At 42.0% G+C, this 26,186-nt stretch overlaps 1 protein-coding gene across 1 annotated transcript in view; it reads left to right on the forward strand.

The window, feature by feature from the left end:
- The window catches only part of SEC24A (SEC24 homolog A, COPII coat complex component), a 65,689-nt gene that overhangs the window by 27,523 nt on the left and 11,980 nt on the right, over positions 1–26,186 (forward strand). Inside the window, exons 8-18 of the mRNA XM_056124793.1 lie at positions 1,575–1,701; positions 5,880–5,989; positions 9,314–9,426; positions 11,716–11,834; positions 13,213–13,268; positions 14,347–14,553; positions 15,182–15,302; positions 15,605–15,763; positions 18,800–18,973; positions 19,628–19,738; positions 21,883–22,058. Coding sequence (XP_055980768.1) covers positions 1,575–1,701; positions 5,880–5,989; positions 9,314–9,426; positions 11,716–11,834; positions 13,213–13,268; positions 14,347–14,553; positions 15,182–15,302; positions 15,605–15,763; positions 18,800–18,973; positions 19,628–19,738; positions 21,883–22,058 — 1,473 coding nt within the window. The remainder of the gene's footprint in view (positions 1–1,574; positions 1,702–5,879; positions 5,990–9,313; positions 9,427–11,715; positions 11,835–13,212; positions 13,269–14,346; positions 14,554–15,181; positions 15,303–15,604; positions 15,764–18,799; positions 18,974–19,627; positions 19,739–21,882; positions 22,059–26,186) is intronic.

Raw genomic sequence — 26,186 nt, forward strand, 5'->3', positions numbered from 1 at the left:
TTTCACTAATAAAAATTTTTTTTAAATTATATTTATTTATAAATATAATAGGGCATTAACTCTGAGGCCTCACATATAAGGCAAGTGCTCTACTGTTGAGCTTCATCCCTGGTGTTCACCCCCTTTTTGTGACATTATTACTATTATTAGCATTATTTATTTACATATGATGGAGGGCATTGAACTCAGGGCTTCCCACGTGAAAGGAAAATCCTATGCCTATGAGCTAGCTGTGTCCCAATGCTCATCCCTCCTTTTTTTCTTCTTATATTTATTTATTGAATCACTGTGGGAAAAGTTACAAAGCTTTCAGGTTTAAGTCTCGGTCATACAATGATCAACCACTCTTCCTTCACCAGTACTCATTTTTCAACACCAAGAACCCCAATACATCCCTCCTTTTTAAAACTAAAATACATATGGCTTACTTTTTTTTTTTCCACCTCTCTTTTGAGCCATACCTGGCATGCTCAGGGGTTACTCCTGGCTCTGCACTCAATAATTACTTCTGGTGGGTTCTAGGGACCATATAGGATTCTGGGGATTGATCCTAGGTTGGCCGTGTGCAAGGCAAACACCCTGCCTGCTCTTCTGTCACTCTGGCACCCATGTGATCTAGTTTTATTATTTTCTTTAATTATATGTTTGCTTTTTAATTTGTGTTGGGAATCAAACCCTGGGCCTCACACAAGTAAAGCAAGTGCTGTGCTGTTCAGTTATGGCCTGGTCCCTATCCTATTCTTCTAAGAGAACTTAGTTGTCCTCTTAAAGTAACATCAAGAAATTTTCTAATTTCACTGGTTGACTGTTTTAGATTATTTGGTTGTTTCGTCATTCATTAAAATCGTACCTCGTGAATTTATGGTTTTGTTAGTTATGGGTACTTCCATGGTGGGGGTTTTCCAGAGCCATACCTGGTGGTGTGACAGGGTGGGGTTACGGGGAAGGAAGAAAGACGATATGTTTGGTGCTAGGGGTAGAACCCTGGTCCATGCACATGCCAGGCGTGTGCTCTCTCACTTGAATCAGATCCCCAACCCCTAAATAAATATTATGTTAAAGACAAAAATTTTTGAGTCGTCTCCTGGCAGAATCAATGGGGGTGAAAAATCAGTATGTTTCTTGGGGCTGGAGAGATAGCACAGAAGGTAGGGCGTTTGCCTTGTATGTAGCTGACCCGGGTTCCATTACCAGCATCCCACATGGTCCCCCGAGCACTGCCAGGAGTAATTCCTGAGTGCATGAGCCAGGAGTAACTCCTGTGCATCGCCGGGTGTGACCCAAAAAGAAAAAGAAAAATAATAAGTACATTTCAGGGCTAGGAATAAAACTCAGTGGCAGGGCATAGCACATGCTTTTGCATTGGATCCCTAGCACCAAAAGTTTTTTTTGTTTGTTTGTTTTGTTGTTACTAAATATCACTAAATTTCAGGTAATGTTTCTGTGCCATTTCCATACCTCTTCCTACCCTAAGTTTATCTCAGCAAAACTAATGTCTCAATTATTTGAAAGGTATTGATTAATACTTAGACATGATGGTCACTGCCTTTAAAAAATTAGTTCTGTTTTTTCAGCAACTGCCTGTGGTTACCTCCAGTACAATCGTGAGATGCCGTTCCTGCAGGACTTATATCAACCCCTTTGTCAGCTTTCTTGATCAAAGGAGATGGAAGTGTAACTTATGTTACCGAATCAATGACGGTATGCTCTTTGAAACCTTTTAAAACTTCTCTGACCTGAGTTTGATTTCTCCACCTCTCTTGGAGAGCCTAGCAAGCTACTGAGAGTACCTCGCCCTACTCTCGCCCGCAGGCAAAGCCTGGCAAGCTACCCATGGCGTATTTGATATGCCAAACACAGTAACAACAAAGTCTCACAATGGAGATGTTACTGGGCCCGCTCGAGAAAATCGATGAACAATGGGAGGACAGTGACAGTGACATGCATTCTAGTGAAATCAGATAATACAAATTGCAAAGTTGTTAAAAAAAAAAAACCAAGTCTTACTTACCTACACTCAGAAATAACTTCTGTTTATTTTTTATGTGTTCTTATACATGAATTATACATTTTTGTTTTGGAACCATTTGGTTCTTGGGACTTGCTCCTTACCATGTGGTACTGGAAATCAAACCTGGGTCTGGATCTCACACATGCAAAGCATATGTGCTTCCAACCCTTTGAACCATCTTCCCAGTCATCATTCAAAACACTTTTTTGTTGTTTTTTGGGGCCACACCTGTTAGTGTTTAGGGCTTACTCCTGACTCTCAGTCAGGGATCACTCCTGCCTCGTTCTGGAGACCATCTGGGCTGCTGGAATCAAACCCAGGTTGGCTGCATGCAAAGCAAGCACCCTGTCCTTTGTATTGTTGCTCCATCCCCTAATCAAACACTTTTCAAACAAAAAATACACTAACATTACTTTGATACTACTTTTTTATATTTACCATAGTGGATATATAATAAATGGCATACCCATGGCATTATTTAAAATTTTTATTATATATACTTATATGGGCTGGAACGATAGCACAGCGGTAGGGCGTTTGCCTTGCAGGAGGTCGGCTCGGCTGACCCAAGTTCGATTCCTCCGCCCCTCTTGGAGAACCTGGCAAGCTACCCATTACATATTCGATATGCCAAACTCAATAACAAATATCACAATGGAAATGTTACTGGGCCCGCTCGAGCAAATTGATGAACAATGGGAGGACAGTGCTACAGTGCTATACTTATATATGGTGTATATAAATAATGGGTTTTGGTCCACATCTGGTGGTGTTGGGAACTGGGGGACCATGTGGTGCCACTCTTCAATCAGTTGCATGCAAAGCAAGCACCTTTACTCTTGTCCTGTTCCTTTAGAGTATAAAAAATTCTATAGAATAGCTGTTGTTAGCTTCATTCATTGCCGTGGGAAGGGAGGTAGGCAGTGCTGAAAGTACTGCACTACTGAATGTGCAGTAGAAAGTGCTGAAAGTAGGTAGGTTAGTTGACAGTACTTAGGAATAGAGGAGATCTTTTTTTAGTAGTTATATTACTGTTGGGCTGGAGCGATAGCACAGCCAACATGGGTGACCCAAGTTCGATTCCTCCTCCCCTCTTGGAGAGCCCAGCAAGCTACTGAGAGTATCTCGCCCGCACGGCAAAGCCTGGCAAGCTCCCCGTGACGTATTCGATATGCCAAACACAGTAACAACAAAGTCTCATGATGGAGACGTTACTGGGCCCGCTCGAGCAAATCGATGAACAACGGGAGGACAGTGATACAGTGATATTACTGTTCATATTCCAGACATACCATCTAACCAGCATACTGTTTGGGTGAGAGAAACAAAAGGATATGGGAATATTCTAACAAAAAAATTAAATCAGGGGCCGGAGCAATGGGTACAGTGGGTAGGGTGTTTGCCTTGCATGTGGCTGATTTGGCTTCAGTCCCCGGCATTCCATATAGTCTCTCCATGCACCGCCAGGAGTGATTCCTGAGTGCAGGGCCGGAGTAACCCCTAAGCATCACTGGGTATGACCCAAAAAGTGCCCCCTACCCCCCCTTCCAAAAAAAAGTCACTGTTTGGAAGGAAATGTTAAACTTCAGAAAAAGAAATGTAAACATTTTTTTGGAAGGCATTTTTATTACGTATATTTGTTAGAGCAAAGTGAGCTTAGGGTAAGAGCATTCTTTTTCTCTAGTTCAGAAAATATAGGCATAAATTTTACTTTAATTTTCAGTTTTTGGGCCCCACCACTGCTTATGGCTTACTTCTGACTCTGTGTTAAAGGACCACTCCTGGTGGTGCTCAGGGCACTATATGGGGTGCTAGAGATCAAATCTGGGTTGGCCACATGCAAGAGAAATGTACTACCCTCTCTACTATCTCTCCAGCACTATAGATTTTAAATATTTAAAAAAGATTACATGAACTTTAGTTTCACAAAATAAGACTAATAAGACTCAGAGTTTATTAAATAAAATTATAATAAAAGTTGAAGTCTTTTTCATATGCAGATCAGACTGCATATGAAGTAAGGTTTACCTTTTGTTTTTTGTGTCACACCCAGCGATGCTCAGGGGTTACTCCTGGCTCTGCACTCAGGAATTACTCCTTGCGGTGCTCGGGGAACCATATGGGATGCTAGGGTTCGAACTCGGGTCGATTGTGTGCAAGGCAAATGCTCTACCTGCTATTCTATGCCTCCGGCCCCTGGCTTACCTTTTAATATCTGTAGTGGTGCTAGTATATGCAGGGCTTTGTTTGTTTTCATTTGGGGGGGGGAGAGGTGGATCTCATCGACATTACTTGGACGCTACTCCTGGCATTGTGCTTGGTGATTATTCTTAGCAGTGCTCAGGGACCATGAGATAACAAGGATCAGACAGCGGTTGTTCTGCAGAAGTCTTCTTAATGAAATTTGCAAATCATGTATTTTAACTTGTGAAAAATGGTTTACCTTGATCATTATAGGTACAGCTGTTTGTTTCATATCTGAGATAGTTACTGTACCATTGTGAACTTTAAATACAATGTTTAGTTTTGCCTTTAAGAAAATAATTGATAGGGTCAAAGAGTTAAGGGGTTAACATGCTTTGCCTTTCATGTAGCTGACCTGGTTCAATCCCTGTACTTCTTTGTTCCTAAACACCATCAGGAGTAGCCCAGAGCTCCACTGGGTGTGGCTTGACCCTCCTGCTCCGCAGTAAAATAATCACTCTCTAGTAAAATAACCGGCATCTAATTTTTTTTTTCAATCATCTTACTTGTTTTGGGGTTGCACTCTGCAGTTCTCAGGGGTTACTCCTGGCATACCCTCAGAGATCACTCCTAGCAGGGCTCAAGGGACCCTTAGGGTGCTGGGGATTGAACTGGGTTGGCTGCACACAAGGCAGGTGCCTTACCCACTGTACTATCTTTCCGATCCTGTTTTATTTTATTTATTTTTCTTTCTCTTTTGGGTCACACCCGGCAATACACAGGTGCACAGGGGTTACTCCTGGCTCTGCATTCAGGAATTACTCCTGTCGGTGCTCGGGGGACCATATGGGATGCTGGGAATTGAACCTGGATCAGCCGCGTGCAAGGCAAATTCCCTATCGCTGTACTATCACTCCAGCCCTCCCCATCCTGTTTTTATTTATCTTTTAAAGCTATTTTAGGTAAGCAGTTTTTCAAGAATTATGACATAGGATCCGGTCACCGTCACGGTCCTCCCGTTGATCATCAATTTGTTCGAGCGGGCCCAGTAACGCCTCCATCATGAGACTTGTTGTTACTGTGTTTGGCATATCGAGTACGTCACGGGTAGCTTGCCAGGCTCTGCCGTGCAGGCGAAATACTCTTGGTAGCTTGCCAGGCTCTCTGAGAGGGGTGGAGGAATCAAACTTAAGTCGGCTATGTTGGCTCCATGCAAGGCAAATGCCCTACCGCTGTGCTATTGCTCCGCACAGCATGACATAGGATATTAATAGGAAAAGAAAAGTTGCAGTGATTGTAGTTATAAAAGCAATTCATGCTTAGTGATATTCAGTATGTAGGGAAATCGAATAGAAATAAAGTATATTCATGCCTTAATATTTTATCTTGGGCCAGAGAGCTCGTGCAGCAGTAAGGTGCTCTTGCTTTGTGTACATCTGACCCAGGTTTGAGTTCCAGCACTGCGTATGGCTCCCCAAGCCCCTACAGGAATGATTCTTGAGTATAGAGAGCCAGGGGTAAGCCCTGAGCAAGCTGGGTGTGGCCTGATCTGCCCACTGCCCTCCCACCAGAATTTCATCTATGTTGAATTATTTATAAACACCTAACTAAGAAAACATCAGATTTCAATTGTATTATATTTAATCCTTTCAGTTTTATCATTATATGTTGTTAACTTACATAGTTCCTGAAGAGTTCATGTACAACCCTTTGACCAGAGTCTATGGAGAACCTCATAAAAGACCGGAAGTTCAGAATGCTACTATTGAGTTTATGGCTCCTTCAGAATACATGGTAAGCTCTTACGTATACGTGAATCTATGTATTTATAATTAAAAAGAATTTGGGGTTTGGGGCCATACCCAGCTGTGTTGGGGCTTACTCCTGCCCTGGAAATACTCCTGACTGGGCTTAGGGGACCAGTTGCAGTGCTGGGGATCAAATCTTCATTGGTTAGGTGCGAGGCAAGTACCTTGCATGCTGTACTATCTCTTTGACTCCTAAGCTTATATTTTTTTATTAAACATTTTGTAATACTGAGTTTTAAGTAAAAACAATTTATCATCTTTCAATAAAAATTTGTGAAGTTTTTTGGGGGGAATGGGGGAGTTTTGTAGTTGGCTTATATCTATCTCTGCACTCAGGGATCACTCCTGGTAGGATTTGGGGAACCATATGGGGTGCTGGAAATTTAACCCAGGTCAATTGTATGTAAGGGAAACACCTTTCCTGCTGTATATTCTCTTCAGCTTCTCAATTTTTGGGTTTTAACAAATTTATAGGGGTGGAGACAATACAACAGATAGGGCACTTGCCTTATACATGGCCAATCTTAGATTGATCCCTGCATCCCAATTGGTCCCCCATACTCTGCCTGGTGTGATCCTTGTGTGTAGGGCCAGGAGTAAACCCTGACTACTGCTGGGTATGGCCCCAAAGCAAACAAAAAAAATATGTAAAAATATATATAAATATATATAAATAAATATATACGCAGAGGCCGGAGAGATACTATATTGGGTAGATCGCTTGCCTTTATACAGCCAACCTGGCTTCAATTTCTAGCATCCCATATGGTCTCCCAGACACTACCAGGAGTGATTCCTGAGTATAGAGTCAAGAGTAAGCCTTGCTTACTGAACATTGCTGGATATGGATTAAAACCAAAAATCAGTAAAAAAAAAAAAAAAATTCGAGTATATGCCAAACTTGTTTTTTTTCCCCCAACTTAATGTTTCTTGTGGCACTTTTCCAGAAGTTTGTGACATATTGAAATGATCCTTCCTTCTTTCCTTTCTTCCTTCCTTCCTTCCTTCCTTCCTTCCTTCCTTCCTTCCTTCCTTCCTTCCTTTCCTCCTTCCCTCCCTCTCTCCCTCTACTTTCTTCCCTCACCCCCTACCCCTTCTCTTTAAGGCACAGGGTTATGAACCACATCCCTTTTAAAAATACTCACTTCTGGGGACTGGGGACCGGACAGGTAGCACAGTGGGTAAGGCTTGCCTTGTGTGTAGCTGACCTAGGTTTGAACCCCAGCATCCCATGTGGTCCCCTGAGCACCACCAGGAGTGATTCCTGAGTACAGGGCCAGGAGTAACCCCTGAGTGTGCCCTTCCACCCCCTCCCCACAAAAAAGAGCTCCCCTTAGTTGCTTCACTTTTTTCTATTACACGTGATGCCATTATGTGCATCCTCTTTGTATATGACTAAATTTTTTATCAACTCTCTGAAGTAAACTGGAGAAATACTGATAATTCTATTTTGTAATAAATAGTAGAGCTTACATTAATCTTCAGGCCACTTAATTTGGTTATTCTTTCATTATGCCATAATTCTTAGGGATGAGACTGTGAAGATTTGTCTTAGCATCAATGCTTAACATTAATTTTAATATGACTCTTTTTTTGCTGGTTGGTCTTTTTATTTGAGGTCACATCCAGCTATGTTAACGGGTTATTCCTGGCTTTGTGCTCAGGGTTTACACCTGGTGTAAAGTTACCATAAGGGGTGTCAGGGATCGAGCCCCGGGTTGGCCACATGCAAAGCAAGCCTTACCCACTGTACTTCAGACTGGCCTCTCTATGTGTCTTTTTGTTTTGTTTTGGTAATTTGGGGCCACCTCTTGCTATTCCTGGCTCTGTGTTTGGGGCTTGTTCTCAGCAGGGCTCAGAGGACCTTGTGCTGGTTGAACCCAGAACCATGTGGATCAAACCCAGGACATGCAAAGCATGTCCTTTCGCTGTTTGAGCTGTTTCTCTGACCTGTTTTATTTTCTTGATTTATGGGTCACGCCTGGCAGTGCTCCTGGCTTACTCCTGAATCTGTACTCAGGGATTATTCCCGGTGGGGGTTAGAGACCATAAAAGGTGCTGGGGATTAAATTCAGGTCTACTGCATGGAAGGTGATCACTCTACCCGCTGTACAGTCCCTCTCTGGCCTATTTAAGGGGCCTGTTTCCAACTCCTCTCTGACCTGTTTTATTTATGTATTTATTTTTGTCATTTTATTTTACAAAGTTGTTCATGGCAATTTGTCACAGTCATTTTACTATTCCAACACCAATCCCACCACCATTGCTCCCGCTCACCACAATAATTTCCAGTTTTCCCAACCACCCCTTAAATCTGCCCTTATAGCAATATCTGTACTGTTTTCATATACTTTTGAGACTTTTGTGGGCTAGTAATTCTCTAGCTGCATGATAGGTGCTCAGGTTTGGTGGTTGGGTACTGTTCAGGCCCAGCAGTCTGGGAGCCACAAGGGACAGACCTGTGGGGTACTCGGTGCGCCTTGCTGTGCTTGAAATCAGACAGACTCAGGACCTCAAGAGTGCAGTGCGCGCACTCTGCCCTTGTGGACCGTTTCCTATTCAAGTTCACAGATGCCATAGCAGTGCCAGGTGAAGAAATTAAACACCACAAATATTACCTGAAGTCCATCTAACCAATTTCCTCCCCTTTCTCTCTTAGAGATATAATTATGGCAGTCACATTCTCATTTTTCTTTTTTAAAATATGCTTCTGAAAACAGTATAGTACAGTTCTTCTCATGTCCTCTCTAGGAGTTGCAGCCTGTGTTTGACTGCAAGCAGGACTTGACACTTGGTCACAGGATCACAGGCTTGGCTGTGGTGCTGCCACATATTTGGACGCACTCGACCTGCGGGCTGATATTGCAGGTTCAGCTCACAGCCTATTTTGCCAAGTGAGCTCTCCTTGAGCCCTGTTTTATTTTATTTTTTTTTTCTAGTTTTATGCCTTACAAGCGGCCAACATGGCCGACCCAAGTTCGATTCCTCCGCCCCTCTCGGAGAGCCCGGCAAGCTACCGAGAGTATTGGATATGCCAGACACAGTAACAACAAAGTCTCCAATGGAGACGTTACTGGGCCCGCTCGAGCAAATCGACGATCAACGGGAGGGCCTTTACCTTTACCTTTACCTTCTAGTTTTATATGCTTCTGATATGACTACATTGTATATCCCTAAATGTCTGTTATAAACTCCTGTGTAAACTTTGCCTGTGAACAGTCATTTCTCTTTTGCTGCATGTGAGCATGGCAAATGATAATTTTCGGCTCAGTCCCATTCTGTGTATTAATGAGATTTTTTTCTTTGTCAGTTGAGACCTCCTCAGCCTCCCGTGTACCTCTTCGTATTTGATGTGTCCCATAATGCAGTTGAAACTGGATACCTAAATTTAGTTTGCCAGAGTTTGTTGAACAATCTGGATTTGTAAGTATCTTTATTCAGCAAAAAAGTCAAATCAAGAAAGTTGCATATTTCTGTTTTAAAAGTCCAATTAAGTTAACTTGAGGCCTTGTTTTCTTAAGTAATTCATTTACACTTTTTGTTATGGAAAAAAATGTCCAATGTGTTGTAAATAGAATGCAGTGAACTTGTGGACCCCTATTCCTCAACTTCATCCTTTTCAACACTCAGCTAGTCATACTTTACTTAATCACACACAGGCACACTTTCCCTCCTGCTCTTCATGATGCATATCTTAGCTAGGATATCTTTTTACCTATATATACTTGGGCTCACTTATTTATTTTGCTTTTGGGGGCCACACCAAGTGCTCAGGGTTTACTCCTGGCCCTGTGCTCAGAGGAACATTTGGGATGCTGGGGATCAAACCTGGGTTGGCCATGTGCAAGGGAGGTGCTCTTCCTGCTCTATCATCCCTGAGTACAGCAGGGTGCCTCCAAAACAGAAAAGCCAACCAAAAATAAAAATAACTGTACTTGAAATGATATTTAGATAATTAGTGTCATCAGAAGCTAATGTATCCTTCCTTATAGCATAATGAAGTGTGTATTGTGCATTGTGCTTTGTAGAGGAATGTAGAGGGACCAGATCATCAGAAATGCATCACTTCTCTTTGGTGGGTGCAGTATCCTTTTCTTTTTTCTTTTTTTTTTTTTTTTGCTTTTTTGGGTCACACCTGGCGATGCACAGGGGTTACTCCTGGCTCTGCACTCAGGAGTTACTCCTGGCAGTGCTCAGGGGACCAAATGGGATGCTGGGAATCGAACCTGGGTCGGCTGCGTGCAAGACAAACACCCTACCCGCTGTGCTATCTCTCCAGCTCCGAGCAGTATCCTTTTCTTTCCAGACTTTTCTTTAGTTTTTGGATTTGGGGGCCACACTCAGCATTGTTCAGGTTCAGGGTCTGTTACTGGCTCTGCACTCAGGGGGTCACTCCTGATGGTGCCTAGAGTATCCTATGCAGTGCTATGAATTGAACTGAAGTCAGTTGCATTCAAGCAAGTGCTTAACCATTGTACTATTTCCGACCTTCTTGCTAACATCTTAAAATTCTTTCTTTCTTTCTTTCTTTCTTTCTTTCTTTCTTTCTTTCTTTTTTTTTTTTTTTAACGGACCACCCCCAATGATACTCAGATGGACCAGGGGCCACTCCTTGCAATGCTTAGTCTGTTTGTTTTGGGCCTGATGTTTCAAAGCTTATGTTTAGTACTTTTAAGCTGTGATGCTTAGACCTAGTGGTACTCAGGAGACCTTCACGATTACTCCCAGCAGGAAGTACTCAGGGATGTGTCAGTGCTAAGGCTTCTTACATGGGAATAAGGTCTGAGTCCTTGTGGATGCAAGGCTTGTGTCAGCCCTTTAAGCTGTCTTCTTTTCCATTGTTTGTTCTTGTTGCAGGCAGGACAGCACCCAGTGGTGCTTAGTGATGCTTTTCGCACTGCTTGGGAGACCATAAAGTCTAGGGTTCACACCAGGACCTCCCACATGCAACTTCCTGCATGCAGAGCATGTGCTTCATCTTTTTGAGCCATCTCCCTGGCTCCCAGTATTTTTGTTGTGATGTTACAGGTTATGCATGAAAATTGAGAGTCTAGTACTGCTTCAGTATGATCTGTAACCTAAATTAGTTTGGCTTTCCCCTTTTGAAACTGTGAATAACCCATATTTAATTTCTTTAAAACAGGTTCTTTTGCTTTCATTTATTTATTTTATTGGTTTTGGGGCCACACTCAGCTGTACTCAGGGCTTACTTCTGGCTCTCTGCTCAGGCAACACTCCTAGCAGGGCTCAGGGGACTGTATGAGGGTTCCAAGGATTGAACTCAGATCGACTATCAACTCCGGCCTCCTCTGAATACTTACAGTAATTAAATTCAAAGAAAAGAAAAATTTTGGTTGGCTTCGCATGCTCTTGATACCCTGGGATCATGCCTGGTGATAGTTGGCTAATAGGGCTGGACCTTTCAATGCTGAGGCTTGAGGGTACACAGCTACCACAACTAGTGGTGCGTAGTAACCTCTCCAGCCACCCCATTGGTGCTTGGAGTGGGGACTCCAGGCTTACCTGGTGGTGCTAAGCTTTATGTATATATATTTTTAATGGTTAATGTACTATATTCTAAACAATTTATATAATTATTTAGGTAAAATGAGTCTGGACTACTCTCTCATTGCTGGGTTTTGTCGGTTGACTTTTACATAGTATATATATATTTGGAGAATTTAATAAAATGCTCTTCTGAATTTGTTTTAGGCTTCCAGGAAACACTAGGACAAAAATTGGCTTCATAACTTTTGATAGTACAATCCATTTCTACAGTCTCCAGGAAGGTCTTTCTCAACCTCAAATGCTAATAGTTTCTGATATCGAAGGTATGTTATATTACTTAAAATTACTGAGCTGCCTTAGTAATGTTTAATTTCAGAAAAAATTGATATATTAGTAGTGAATGGTAAAATTCTACCATATTGAGGAAAATATTATAAAATCATGAAATAATTGGAGTTATAAGAATCTTTCAGTTCCTTCCCTTATTCATCTCTATTTCTACTATATAGAAAGAGTTTATTATAATATCATTACCAAGTAATTTGGTTATTAATTATTTTTGGCAGATGAAATAACATTCAATTTAAAGTGAATTCTGGGGCCTGAGCCATAGTACAGTGGATATGGTGTTTGCCGTGCACAAGGCCAACCCGGATTCAATCTCCAGCATTCCATAGGGTCCCCCTAGCTCCACTAGGAGTAATTCCTGAGTGCAGACCCTGAGCATCACTGGGTATAACCGAAAAAAGAAAACAATAAATAAAGTGAATTCTGAACAGAGCAGCAAACTGTTTTATACCTATGCCAGAGAACTTACTAGTAAATTTAAATGAGAGTAAAGAGGTAAGGCACATTTCCCTATCTCACTTGTTTCAGGGAAGTTTCAGAGCAGCAAACATTAATGTTGAAGAAATCTTAAAATTTTTCTTTTTTCTTTCTCATTTATTTTTTATTTATTTTTGCTTTTTGGTTCAAAACCAGTGATGCTCAGGGCTCTGTATTCAGGAATTACTCCTGGCAGTGCTCAGGAGACCATATGGGATTTTGGGGATTGAGCCCAGGTCAGCCACTTGCAAGGCAAATGCCCTGCCTACTGTACTATTGCTCTGGCTTCTCATTTACTTTTTTTTATTGTTGTTATTTTTGTTTTTGGGTCACACCCTGCAATGCACAGGGGTTACTCCTGGCTCTGCACTCAGGAATTACTCCTGGTGGTGCTCAGGGGACTGTATGGTATGCTGGAAATCAAACCCGGGTCGGCTGCGTGCAAGGCAAATGTCCTACCCGCTATGCTATCGCTCCAGCCCCCTCATTTACTTAAAAAAAATTTTTTTTTGCGAACAGACATATTGACTAGTTGGATAGACTAAAAGAGCTCAGAAATAAAATCTCAAACATACGGTCACTTAATTTTTGTTGTTTGTTTGATTTTTACACACGGTGGTTCTCAGTAAGTCAGGCTTACTACTGAGTCTGCATTCAGGGATTATTCCCGGCAGGCAGAGGAGAACACTGGGGGTGCTAGGGATCAAACCCACATTGAGTGCATGTATTGCATACCTGTACTATTGCGGCAGCCTGCATTAGACCTTACTATTGAGTGTAGGAGATAGTGGAATTATTAGTATTTTAAAGTATGGGGATGGACATCTATTATGTACTTGGAACATCTCTAAGTATAACATTTATTTACTCTTTCAGATGTTTTTATACCTATGCCAGAGAACTTACTAGTAAATTTAAATGAGAGTAAAGAGGTAAGGCACATTTCCCTATCTCACTTGTTTCAGGGAAGTTATGAAGGAGTGTATTTCCAAAACTTTACATGAAAATTTGCTTCTTTTTGTGACATTTCTAGAATGTTAGCATTTTATATTTGTTACTAGTGAAAATTGATTGACGGACAGCTTTTGAGTTTGCTCTTGAAATAATTACTTTTAAATCTAATAAAGCAAGTTGCATGTAGTAGGATAGAATATAATCCTGTTCCACAGAGGAGGAAAACATGAAGGAAACCTGCCTTCCTGGCTGTTTGGGGAGTTGGGAGGGTTGCTGAGATTAGCTTCTGTTCACTGCTAGAAGCACTTGAGCTAGGCTGCTTTCAGTGCCATTTGCTTTTCTGGTCCACAGAGTATCACTGGGGTCAGTTCAGAAGAAACTCTTATTACCTGCCTGGAAATTGCCATGACATAATACAGTGAGAGGTGAACAGAATGTGTCTGAGGGGGGGTGTTATCTACCTGTATATGCACATATGACGTAGGGGGAACCTTTTAACTAGCAAGTCTATGGTCTCAGCTGGTGGCAGTGGGGAATTCGCCATAGAGCAGAGTCATTTTTTCCCATTTACTATTTCTATAACCTAACCTGAACAGGGAGTTTTTTTTACATGATGTTTTTCTTTTATAGTACTATCAATTGTTGGCAAATTTACTGATTCTCCTAGATTTTGTAATAGGTAATGAGTTAAACTCACTTTGGAAGTAAAAAGAATAAAGTGTTAAGAGGTAATTGAGAAGGCTGTATTTCATGACATGAATATAAATCAGATCTCTAAATTGTGATGGTTCTTTGGATATATTTTGGACTTATAGTCTTGCTGGGCTATAGCATGTACTAGAACTGTAGCATGTGTAAGGCCCGAATTTTGTTTTGCTTGGCAACTTATGATATTGACTTAAAATGGCTTTCTTGTTATTTGACCAACTTCATTGTTTCATATACTGTTTGTAGATCGCTGACCATCATCATGTCTTGTCTCATGTATTAGCTATAGACATATGTGAAAGAATATTCATTGTAATATGTTTGAGTTTTCTTGCTTTGTTTCACAAGCTTGTGCAAGATTTACTGAAAACTTTGCCGCAAATGTTCACCAAGACCCTGGAGACCCAGAGTGCCTTGGGTCCTGCATTGCAGGCTGCCTTTAAGCTGATGTCCCCAACTGGTGGTCGGATGACTGTCTTTCAAACACAACTTCCCACTCTTGGCGTAGGAGCCCTGAAGCCACGAGAAGAACCCAACCACAAGTCATCTGCTAAGGTTAGGAAGCTGGTGGCACCATACCCCCCTCCACTCCTTTTTATCTTCAGTAGTTACTTAATTTTTTTGCCATCCACCGCACCATTTTTCAGGGGCATGGGTTTGGTTTCTTTGCTATACCTGGTGCTGCTCAGGAGACCATGTGTGGTGCTAGGCACTGAACACGGGCTCCTGCATACAAAGCATGTGCTCGGCCTGTTCAGCTTTCTCTGTAATAATAAAATAATAAAATTTTGTCGCAGTGATTGTAGAGGTTAAGACACATGCCTTGTTTGCTGTTGACTGTAATTCAGTCTCTGGCACCACACGATCCCCGAGCATTGACAGTTTGGGTCCCTGAAGGTTCCCCTGCACCACTGGGGTGGCCTGGTTAATCTCTGTCACTGTAGGGCCCTAGCACCGAAATGTTGGTCCAGTTGGCAGAGTGCCGGGAAGGTCCCCCAGATAAGGCCTCTTACCCCCCAAATAAGCAAATAGAAATTTCTTGATGTTTGCTTGCTTCTTACTGAAAAACCGCAAAGTGCACAATACCAAAGGATTTTGCAGACTGCCTACAGGTGGTGATGGGTTTGTTTTGTCTATTTGTGTTCTGTTAGCTATTTACATTTCTGTTATCTTTTATTAATAGGAAATTCACTTAACTCCATCCACTGACTTCTATAAGAAATTAGCTTTGGACTGTTCAGGTCAGCAGGTAGCAGTTGACTTGTTCCTTCTCAGTGGACAGTATTCGGATTTGGCTTCTTTGGGTAAGTGAATATTTTTCTCTAATGTTTATTTTTTTTTCAAGTGAATACAAAAATGATATTTATGATGGTATTCTAAACAAAGGACAAAATGAAAGAATTTTATTCCCTTTAGACAGTTACTCATTCAGTTTAGTCTTTTATAAAATAAACCTCCTATTTCAAACATCATAGAAATTCCTATACTACTGTTTAAAGACGTGAAATATTCCTTTACAGTGCCTAAATAAAATAAGTTACCTTGGTACAGAAGTCATTGGAGATTATTGGAAAACTGTCAAAGGAATTATGTGTTTGTCTTCCAGGTTGTATTTCTCGGTATTCAGCAGGCAGCGTCTATTACTATCCCTCTTACCACCATCAGCACAACCCAGTCCAGGTGCAGAAATTGCAGAAGGAACTACAAAGATACCTCACTCGGAAGATTGGCTTCGAGGCAGTCATGAGAATTCGGTGCACCAAAGGTGGGGGTGCTTTTTTTTTTCTCATTTATATAGGAAAATCTTTCTTTCTTTCTCTTTCTTTCTGTCTTTCTGTCTTTCTTTCTTCCTTCCTTCCTTCCTTCCTTCCTTCCTTCCTTCTTTCTTTTTCTCCTTCCTTCCTTCCTTCCTTCCTTCCATCCATCCTTCCTTCCTTCCTTCCTTCCTTCCTTCCTTCCTTCCTTCCTTCCTTCCTTCCTTTCTCTTTCTCCCTCACTTCCTCTCTCTCTTTCTCTCTCTCTCTCTCTCTCTCTCTCCCTCCCCCAATGTCAGGGATTAAACCCAGGTTGACTGCACAAAACAAATGCCCTATCCACTGTACTATCTCTCCAGCCCATATAGGAGCAAATGTTTCTTTTATTACCAAGAAACATGCAGTTTTCATCTAGTTTTACAGATTTTCTCTTCTAAGGTATTTTCTTACTCTGTGGGTGATACAGAATGCTGTGGATGTGACTCAAATGGTAGATGTACCTTGCTGTGGACAAGGTGCTCAGTTCTCACCCGAGCACCTCAGGGATGGACTGGTAGTGCAATAAGCTAAGCGCATGTAAGCGGCTTAGTTTTAGTCCTAGGCAGTGCATAGTCTCCTGAGCAACACCAGAAATGACCCCCAAGCACTAACTTTAGAGACTGCAGGGTATGGCTTCCCCCAGACCCCAACAAGTAGAGAAGAAACAAAACACTGTAGCAACTTGGACTATACCCAAAATTACTGAGTTACATGCTTGAAAGGGGTGATTTATGTTATCTGAACAGTTTCTAAAGCATCATATATCTCTAAAGATAATAAAGCATAAAACTGATGAATGTGCTTAGGGGCTACTGAGGTGCTCAGAGACCAAGGCAAAGCTGGCGGACCAAACCCAGAGTTCTTGCATGCAAAGCATTCCCTCTCGTCTTCGGAACCATGTCCTGGGCCAAGTGCATGCATCTTTAGACACATGGTTGAGTGGTGTTAAGCACATCCTTATTGTGTAACCATCACAAACACCTTTCTCCAGAATTTCTGATTTCATAAGTTCTTACCCTCCTACTCACACCAGATCACATTATTGTTTTGGGAATGTTAGTTTCAGAATAATTAGATCCTCTTGGTTTTTCAGGGTGAAGGTTTTGTGGCTTCTAAATGATAGCTTTTCATTGTTTTTTAAAGGGAAATGGCAAACATTAATTTTTCATATTTTATTTATATCATCAATCTGATGTTATTTTTCTTCAGATTTTAAAATACTGTTCTGATGCACCAGAGCCATAGTACAGCGGTAAGGTGTTTGCCTTGCATGCGGCCAGACCCAGGTTCCATCTCCAGCATCCCATAAGAAGGTCCCCCAGGCACCTCCAGGAGTGATTCCTGAGTGCAGAGCCAGGAGTAACCCCTGAGCATTGCCGGGTGTGACCCAAAAAGCCAAAAAAATGAAAATTTTAAATAGTACGCATGAAGCAATCCTTTGCGGTTCGTAATTCGTTGTATTATTTTGCTGTTGCTGCAGTGTCTAAGGGTCTCAGACTTGGCTGTGCTGCTCATCAGAAAACACACACTGCTCTGGTGCCCAGGATTCTGCCAGGATAGTATTTAGCAGTGTAGGCTGGTGCTGGGGGTCAGACTCAGTCGCCTCTTACCACTGAAACACACCCTTGGTCGACACAGGAGCCATTCTTTTAAAATATTTGGTTTTTGTAGGGCTGGAGAGATAGTCCCACCATCATTGTGTAGTTGTGGCATAGTTTCCCTCTCCACTCATCTGTTCAGGTAGGGTGCTGGCCTTGCACATAGCTGACTTGGCTTTGATCCCTGACACTCCACATACCCAGCTGGGTCCCCTGAGCACAGAACCAGGAGTGAGCCCTAAGCACAGCCAGATGTGTGCACACCAACCAAAAAATTGTTTTTGTGTTTGTTTTCTGGTAAGGAGGGGGGGGCGCCACTCTCAGCGTGTGCTCAGGTTAGCTGAGGATCAAACAGAAGGCTCCCCCAGGCTTTGCAAGATAACTTTCTATTTATTTTCTTACTTAGTACCAGCCATATTGGGATTAAATTTACTTACCATATAATGCAGTCATTTTCAAGTTTCTACTTAAGTGTTTTAAAGTATATAGGCTCATATTGATTTTAGAATACTTCTTCATTCCAGAAAGAAACCTGGTACCAGTTAGCAGTTGCTTCTCATTTCCGCCCCCATTCTGGCAGCCCTGGGCAACTGCCATTGTACTTTCCATCTGTGTATTTGCCTATTCTGGGTTCTTCATGTTAATGGAGTCAAACAAGATGAAGTATTTCCTTTTTGTTGTTGTTTTTGTTTTTTGTATTTTTGGGCCACATCCAGTGATGCTGAGGGGCTCACTCTTGACTCTGCACTCAGGAATTACTCCTGGCGGTGCTTGGGGGACAATATGGGGTCCTGGGGACAAACCCAGATCAGCCACATGCAAGGCAAACACCCTACCTGCTGTACTATCGCTGTGGCCCTGAGGTACTTTATGACTCACATTTTGACGCTTAGCAATATTTTCAAGAATCATCTATATTATATAATATGCATTGATATATATATTTAATTTTGTTTTTGGGGGGCATTTGGGTCACACTAGATTATACTCAGGAGCTAGTGCTCAGGGAACCATGTTAGATGCCAGGGATTGAACCTGGGTCAGCTGCATGAAAAGCCAGCGCCTTACCCACTGCACTATTCAGCCCTCGATAATATTTTAAGAGGCCAGAGCAATAGTACAGCGGGTAGGGTGCTTGCCTTGCATGCAGCTGACCCGGGTTCAATTCTTCTCATCTGTTTTGGTCCTCTAAGCGTGGTCAGGAGTGAATTCCTGAGTACAGAGCTGGGAAAAAGCCCTGAGCACTTCTGGGTGTAGCCCAAAAGCAAACAAAAAGATAAAATATATATATTTCTTACTATAAATCACAATATTGTATCTAAATTTTTAAATTGCAGAGGTAATAAGCATTAAATATAAAAATCCATATGTATGTGTGTATAACTCATTTTTTAAATTTATCTCTTGTAGGTCTTTCCATTCATACCTTCCATGGGAACTTCTTTGTTCGGTCAACAGATTTATTGTCTTTGCCCAATGTAAACCCAGATGCTGGTTACGCAGTCCAGATGTCAGTGGAAGAAAATCTCACTGACACTCAGTTGGTTTCCTTTCAGTCAGCTCTCTTATATACATCTAGCAAAGGTAAGTTGTTTCTTCCTGGCAAAAAGCACATAACATGAAATATACCCTCTAAACAAAACTAAAAGTGTACTTAGGGCCCATCCATACAAACCTTTTGCTCTAGCTCGTTGAGCTTTCCCTTGGACCCACAAAGGTTAAGATTTTTTAATTTGGTATTCTGTGATTTCTGATAAATTTCCTCCTTTTTGGAGAAATTTATTATTTCTGTTAAATCAAAAGTGTATTCCTAATTTTTTTAAAAGACTTAATACTTGTCTTTTTTTGCAGGGTTAGGGGGCTGTTGTGGGGGGCTTCACCTGTTGGTTCTTAGGGCTTGCCTACTCCTGACTCTGCTCTGGGATCACTCCTGTTGGACTCAGGGGACCATAAGGGATACTGGGGATGAGATGAAACTTGGGTCAGCCACATGCAAGGAAAATGCCCTACCTGCTGTAATATTGCTCTGCCCCCCCCTTAATAACTTATTTAAGAGCTTGTATGTAGCTTGTATGTAGCCAACCCGTGTTGAATCCCACCAGGAGTGATTCCTAAGTGCCAATGCAGAAGTAAGCCCTATATATGGCCAGGTGTGACCAAATATAAATAAACAAACACCGTCCTCAATTAAAAATAAAAAACAGTTGTCTTTTACTGTCTTATGTGTTTTCCCCAAAGGTGAAAGAAGAATTCGTGTTCACACTTTGTGTTTGCCGGTTGTTGCATCTCTGAATGAAGTCTTTCTTGGAGCTGATGTTCAAGCGATTTCAGGGTTACTGGCCAATATGGGTAAGAATTATTACTCCCTATTAATAACACTAATTTGCAATTAATAACATTAGACATACTCAATGATTTTTTTCCCTTTAAATAGTGTTAAGGATTCAGATGCTTTGGATCCTTTATTTGCCTGCTAAATAATTATTTGAATGGAATATAGCCTTATGTTTTTAGGTTGTTTTGGGGAGGGGGGGATGAACCACACCCAGTATTGGCTGGGGGCTACTCCCAGCTCAGTGCTGGGTCATTCCCCACAGTGCTCGGAGAGCCATATAGTGCTGGGATTGAATCTGGCCCTCCTGCATACACAGCCTGCACTCGACTGCAGTGTGCTGCCTCACTGGCCCGAAGCTTAATTTTTAAAAAATAAATTAAATAGGGGGTTAGAGAGATAGTACTGCAATTAAGGTGCTTTCCTTGAATATGGCTAATAACTGATTCATTCCCGACACCGCATCTGGTTCCCCAAGCACTGCCAGGAGTGATCTCCAAGCACAGGGCCAGGAGTAAGCCCTGGACACTGCCAGGTGGGGCCTCAAAGCAATTTAAAAAAATGGGGAAAAAATTTATTGATGCATAATTTATAGACTATTATATAACCTATTATAAAAATGGTTTCATTATTTTTAATATATTTATGAAGTTGTGTGACCATCACCTGATTCTTAATGTTTAAGTTAGAAAAGTTTTTTTTGTATGTTTCTGACCCGTACTTCATGGTGGTTACATGCTCATGTGCTTGGGATGGAGCCCAAGTCTTCCTTCATGCATAGCATGGACTGAGCCCTGGGAGCTCTCTCTGGCCATCAACATAATTATATAAATGTCTTTTGTTTTATCTTTTGGACTACACTTTCTGCTGCATAGGGCTTACTCCTGGCTTTGTACTCAGCGATCACTCCTGGTGGTGCTCGGGAGCATATGTTCTGGCAGTGTATGATCTTCCAGCAATGGGAGTAGCCTCTGATAGCCAAGTGTGACCTAAAGTCAAGACCAAGAAAAAAAGAAAATGAGGTCACTCTTAAAAGTTTGGGTCTCCTACCAGTTCATATGGAGCTAGCAGAATTTTTCTGATATCTATATTTTTTGGTTTTTGTTTGTTTGTTTTTGGTGTGGAGGAGCATGCCTGCAGTGCTCAGGGCTTACTCCTAACTCTATTTTGAGTATAGTACAGGGGCAAGGTGTTGGCCTTGTATTGTGGCCGACCCTTCTTTGATTCCAGCACCGCTAGGGGTCACTCCTGAGCACAGAGCCAGGGCTATTCGTTCTGAGCACCAACTGTGACTTACTTTCCTCTCCGCAAATAAATCAGTTGAGAGCTCCTTACTATTACTGTTCACTGGGAAGCAATAGACTTCTTTCTTGTGCATGTGCAGATTTTATATAGCGGAAAAAGTATCTCTCTGAGGACTCAATTATCTCTCTCTGAGTAAACAATTTAAGTTATATTTTTTTTGTGGTATATAAGACAAGGATGAATTATTTTAATAATGTTTTAGTAGACTCTATAGAACACTGTTTTCCCACTTAGATTTAATGTTTTTCCATTAAGACTCATGAAAGTTGAATTGCTTGTCAAGTTGTCACATTGTTAGGAAATAAAGCACCATTTCAGCCTACTAGAGGTTCGTTTGAGCATCCAAAATATGTGTTTTTGTTTGTCTTGTAATAATCAAGGGAAAATTTGTGTAAAAAAAAGTTATTGGGGCTGGAGCGATGGTACAGTGGTAGGGCATTTGTCTTAAACGTGGCCAACTCAGGTTCAATTCCCAGTATCCCATATGGTTCCCCGAGTACCACCAGGAGTAATTCCTGAGTGCAAAGCCAGGAGTAACCCCTATGCATCACTGGGTGTGACCATAAAAGAACAACAACAACAACAAAAAAAAAAACCCTAAGAAAAGTTGTCTTTGGCCAGAGAAATAGTACAGGAGTTAAGGCACTTGCCTAGCGCATGACTCACCCCAGTTTAAGCCTGCCCCTACTCCCTGGACACTGCCAGGAGTGCTCTTTGAGCACAGAACAAGGAGTAGCCCCTGTGCACCCCCAGGTATGGCCAAACCCCCGGATCCCCAGAATTTCCTTCTTCTGTGTTTAGGAATGGAGTAAATGTGTATCTTCTTTGCCTCTTGTCCTCTCTGCACCTCTGTTAGCTGTGGACAGGTCTGTGACAGCCAGTCTGAGTGATGCTCGCGATGCCCTGGTGAACGCAGTCATAGACTCGCTCTCGGCTTTCCGCTCTTCAGTCCTGAGTAACCAGCAGCCTGGACTCATGGTTCCTTTTTCTCTGAGGCTTTTTCCACTCTTTGTGTTGGCTCTCCTTAAACAGGTAAGAGGATCAGCACCCTAAACTAACACTGAAAATGTCAAAGCCAAATTTTAATCTTACACATTGTTTATATTTCTTTGACACTTAAACTTTTTGAGGATAGGAGCCTTAACTCTTACTTGAATGTTGAAAGACCTTTTAAATAAATTTAAATAAATTACTAACTTACTGTCTGATAGCGTAGACCTTATTCAGCAAATATATAGATACTATGTTTTTAAAAATGTAAACTATGATGAATTTTCCAAAATAAAAACTATGTATTTTTTGCAGAACAAGAAATCGTGTGTATCTTTTCCTTCTTTTGGATCTTTCTTGTTACCCTACATGCTGCTCCCTGCCCCTCATCCTCATCCTCATTTTGACCTGCACCTGACAGTGCTCAGGGCGATCTTCAACTTAACGCTTATGGGATTGTGCAGTGCTGTGGATTGAATTTAGTACACCTGCATTAAAGTTACCTTTTACTGTGTTTGGCATATCAGATACGCCGAGGGGAGCTTGCCAGGCTTTGCTGTGCGGGCAAGATATTCTCGGTAGCTTGCCAGGCTCTCCGAGAGGGGCAGGAGGAATCAAACTCGTGTCGGCCATGTTGGCTGCATGCAAGGCAAATGCCCTATACTCCATCTCTTCTCTAGGTCTCTACACTTTTTTTTTTAATTTTGCCACCCACATCAGTGCTCGGGCTTCTCCCGGCCCTGGCTTAGGGATCACTTCTAGCAATATTTGGAGGAGCCATTTGTGGTCCCATGGATTGAATTGGTTCTGATACATGCAAGGCAATCTCCTCAACCTCTATACTACCTCTCTAGCCCCTACTTCTTCATTTTAATAGGCCTTCTCAGATCAGTATACCTGTCCCATGGCCTATGTTGTACTTTTTTGTAGATGTCAGAGAGTTTGGGTCATAGTCGGTGGTGCTTAGGGGTTACTCCTTGCTCTGCACACTCAGGAATTACTCCTGGCGGTGCTTCGGGGACCCTGTGGGATGTTAGAAATTAAATTTGGGTGGGTTTTATGCAAGGCAAGTTTCCTACCTGCTGAACTATCTCTCTGACCCATATATTGTACTTTCTTCTCTTTTTTCTTTTTTTTTTTGCTTTGAGGGTCACACCTGGTGATGCACAGGGGTTCCTCCTGGCTCTGCGCTTAGGAATTACCCCTGGCGGTGCTCAGGGAACCATATGGGATGCTGGGAATCGAACCCGGGTTGGCCGCGTGCTAGGCAAACGCCCTACCCGCTGTGCTATTGCTCTAGCCCCTGTACTTTCTTCTCTTGTCTTTGAGCTTGGTTGGATGTTTTTTCTGTATGTAGAGCCTTTGTTTTGTTTTTAAGTAGTTCAGGTTTACATAGAGAGATTCGAAGGGAAAGAAAGAGCTAATGTGTTCTAGAGAGAATCATGGGGTTCTCCAGAGAGGAAAAGAGTCAAGAGTACATCTCAGGTTGAAAAGAAGGTGACCACCATGCTAGAGGACATGCTGGAGTAAAGTGAAAGAAAGGAGTTACATATCTCAGGCCTCAGAGACAGTATAATGGGTAGGGTGTTTGTCTTGCATGTGGCCCACCCAGGTACAATCCCGGACACTCCAGATGGTTCCCTGAGCCTCCACCAGGAGTGGGTCCTGAGCACAGTTAGGTGTAAATCATGAGCACAGCCAGGTGTTGCCCAGAGTAAAATTTAAAAAAAAGAAAAGACTTACATATCTTAGATCTGACATTCATTCAGATCCCAAAAATAAAGGATGTGCTTTTCAGTTTATTTTTTATTTTTCAAGCTCCTGGCATTTGGGGCTACATCCTGTGATGTTCAGGAACTGTTTCTGGTTCTGTGCTCAGGAGTGGTCCCTGGTGGTGCTCGGGATGCCATATGCAGTTCCAGGGATTGAACGAGGATCCTAGCCAAACCAGATACTGTCTTACTTCATATACTATCCTGGGTCCTTTGGAAATCTTTCCTGCATTGGTTATCTGTATATCTCTTGTGCTTAGATTTAGTTATAAGGGTTTTTTTTTTTTTTTAATTTGTTTGCCTCCCCTTCCCGTCCATTTCTACTCTCCTGATTCCCCAAAATAGACAATTATGGGCAATTGAGGGCAGTTTATTTTTTCAGTACTTCAAGTAAAATGTCCATGCCTGTAGATTTCAGGTTACCTTCCTAAATTAAATAAACTAATGTTGATAAAGTATCTGCGTAGGCCTCGGAGAAAGCTGAAAGGGCTGTAGCACATGCCCTGGGTTGGATTCCCACAACACATGGTCCCCTGAACACACTGGCAATAACTCCTGCTTGCGTCACGGTTCAGTCTCAGAAGACCTTAAGTCAAAAATGAAGCATCTGAGAAAACATCCCAGATTCCAGAATTGCTCAGGGAGTGCTCTGGCTCCTGTTAGTTTGTATGCTTCACTGAGCTCAGACCTTCTGGAGTCTGTCATCTCTTCCCACAAGGACAAATTCCCTGCACCCTAATGGGAATGGTGTTTGGATCTACTTCCAGTTTCTTCAACTCAGTTACGTGTTTTAATGTCTGACTATGCTATACATGTCCAAAATTTTCATGAATTAAGATACAAAACTGTAAAAAACTTTAAAACAAGATTTTTCTTGGACTTGGGAGATAGTTCGAGCAGTCAGAGTATTCCATGAATGAGACCCTGGATTTGGTCCCAGGGTCCAAAGGGCCCCTCAGTGCCCCCAGCTGCTTGTTGCCAGGCCCAGCAACAAACCAGGTCTGCCAGGGGAAAATTGCCCTGGGAGTGGCCCTGGGACTGCTAGGTATGATCCCTGTGAAAAAGATCCCATCTTGCCTCTTCCGGTTTCAGATGCAGCCCTTTCCCCAAGGCCTGCCTTAGGACTGGCTTGCCATTCACTGTGCGTGCTTTCCCTCCACCCCACTCAGGCATTCTTCATTTCTTTTTCCTCAGTTTTTTCTTTATAGCCTTGCCTCTTACTATACCATAATAGAACATGACATAGCCTTAGTTTTTTCCTAAAGAATAGAATAGTTTGAGTCACACAGAGTTTAGGGGCTACTCCTAACTCAGTGCTCTGTGGACTCTATGGGGGACCATGTCAGGTACTTTGGAGATCCTGAATTACTGGTCAGTTAAACCTGGGGCTCGAGGATGCAGATAGCTCCAGGCCTTCGAGCTACCTCCTCTGCCCAAGAGAACAAGGACTTTCATTTCTTCATTTTGTTTTAACAACTACAACAGATGTTAGGATATATGAGGCTCTCAGCAAATATTTTTTGAATGAGTAAATAGAACTTCTCTTCTTTTTGGGGGGGACACACCCAGCGATGCCTAGGGGTTCCTCCTAGCTCTGCCCTCAGGAATTACTCCTGGCAGTGATTGGGAAACCACATGGCATGCTGGGGATCAAACCTGGGTTGGCCACATGCAAGGCAAACGCCCTACCCACTATACTATCACTCTGACCCAACTTTTCTTCTTTCATCGTGACTAGCCAGTTTAAAATATCTAAAGATTCTCTCCTAATCTCTTCTTAATAATCAGTGCACACTTGCGCGCACACACACAGACATATACAGACACACATACACATAAGACAGTACACTTGGTTTGGGATTTTTGTTGTTTTGTTTTGCTTTTTTTTGGTTTGGGTTTTGGGGCCACATTTAGCTGTACTCAGGAATTACTCCTGCCAGGCCTCAGGGGACCTTATATATATATAGGATGCGGGATCAAATCCAGGTCACCATATATAAGGCAAATACCCCACCTGCTGTTCTATTGCTCTAGCCCTACACTTGTTTTTAATACATAATTTTATTGCTGTTATAGGTCTTTGTTTCTAATCATTTGATTGGAATGTGTAAAACGTACTGCATCACTTTATTTTCATGAAGTTAATATATCTGTTAAAGTGCACAATCATTTAGTAACTCTGAAGTACCTGTCCTCATTTGTATTACTATTTTTTATTATTGATTGTAAGCATTGTTGCATTATTTAATTTCTCTCAACAATGGGAGAAACAGTAAACACCACTGATCCTCACCAAGCTTGTATAAAATATTTGTAGTTTTGATTCTTCATTTGTATGTGTTGTCAACATGCAGTGTATTTTTATCTTTTGTAGTTGAGTAGACTCCAAAATGGTTTT

The sequence above is a fragment of the Sorex fumeus genome, unplaced genomic scaffold, assembly GCF_029834395.1.
Source record: "Sorex fumeus unplaced genomic scaffold, SorFum_2.1 ptg000051l, whole genome shotgun sequence".
Lineage (NCBI taxonomy): Eukaryota > Metazoa > Chordata > Mammalia > Eulipotyphla > Soricidae > Sorex > Sorex fumeus.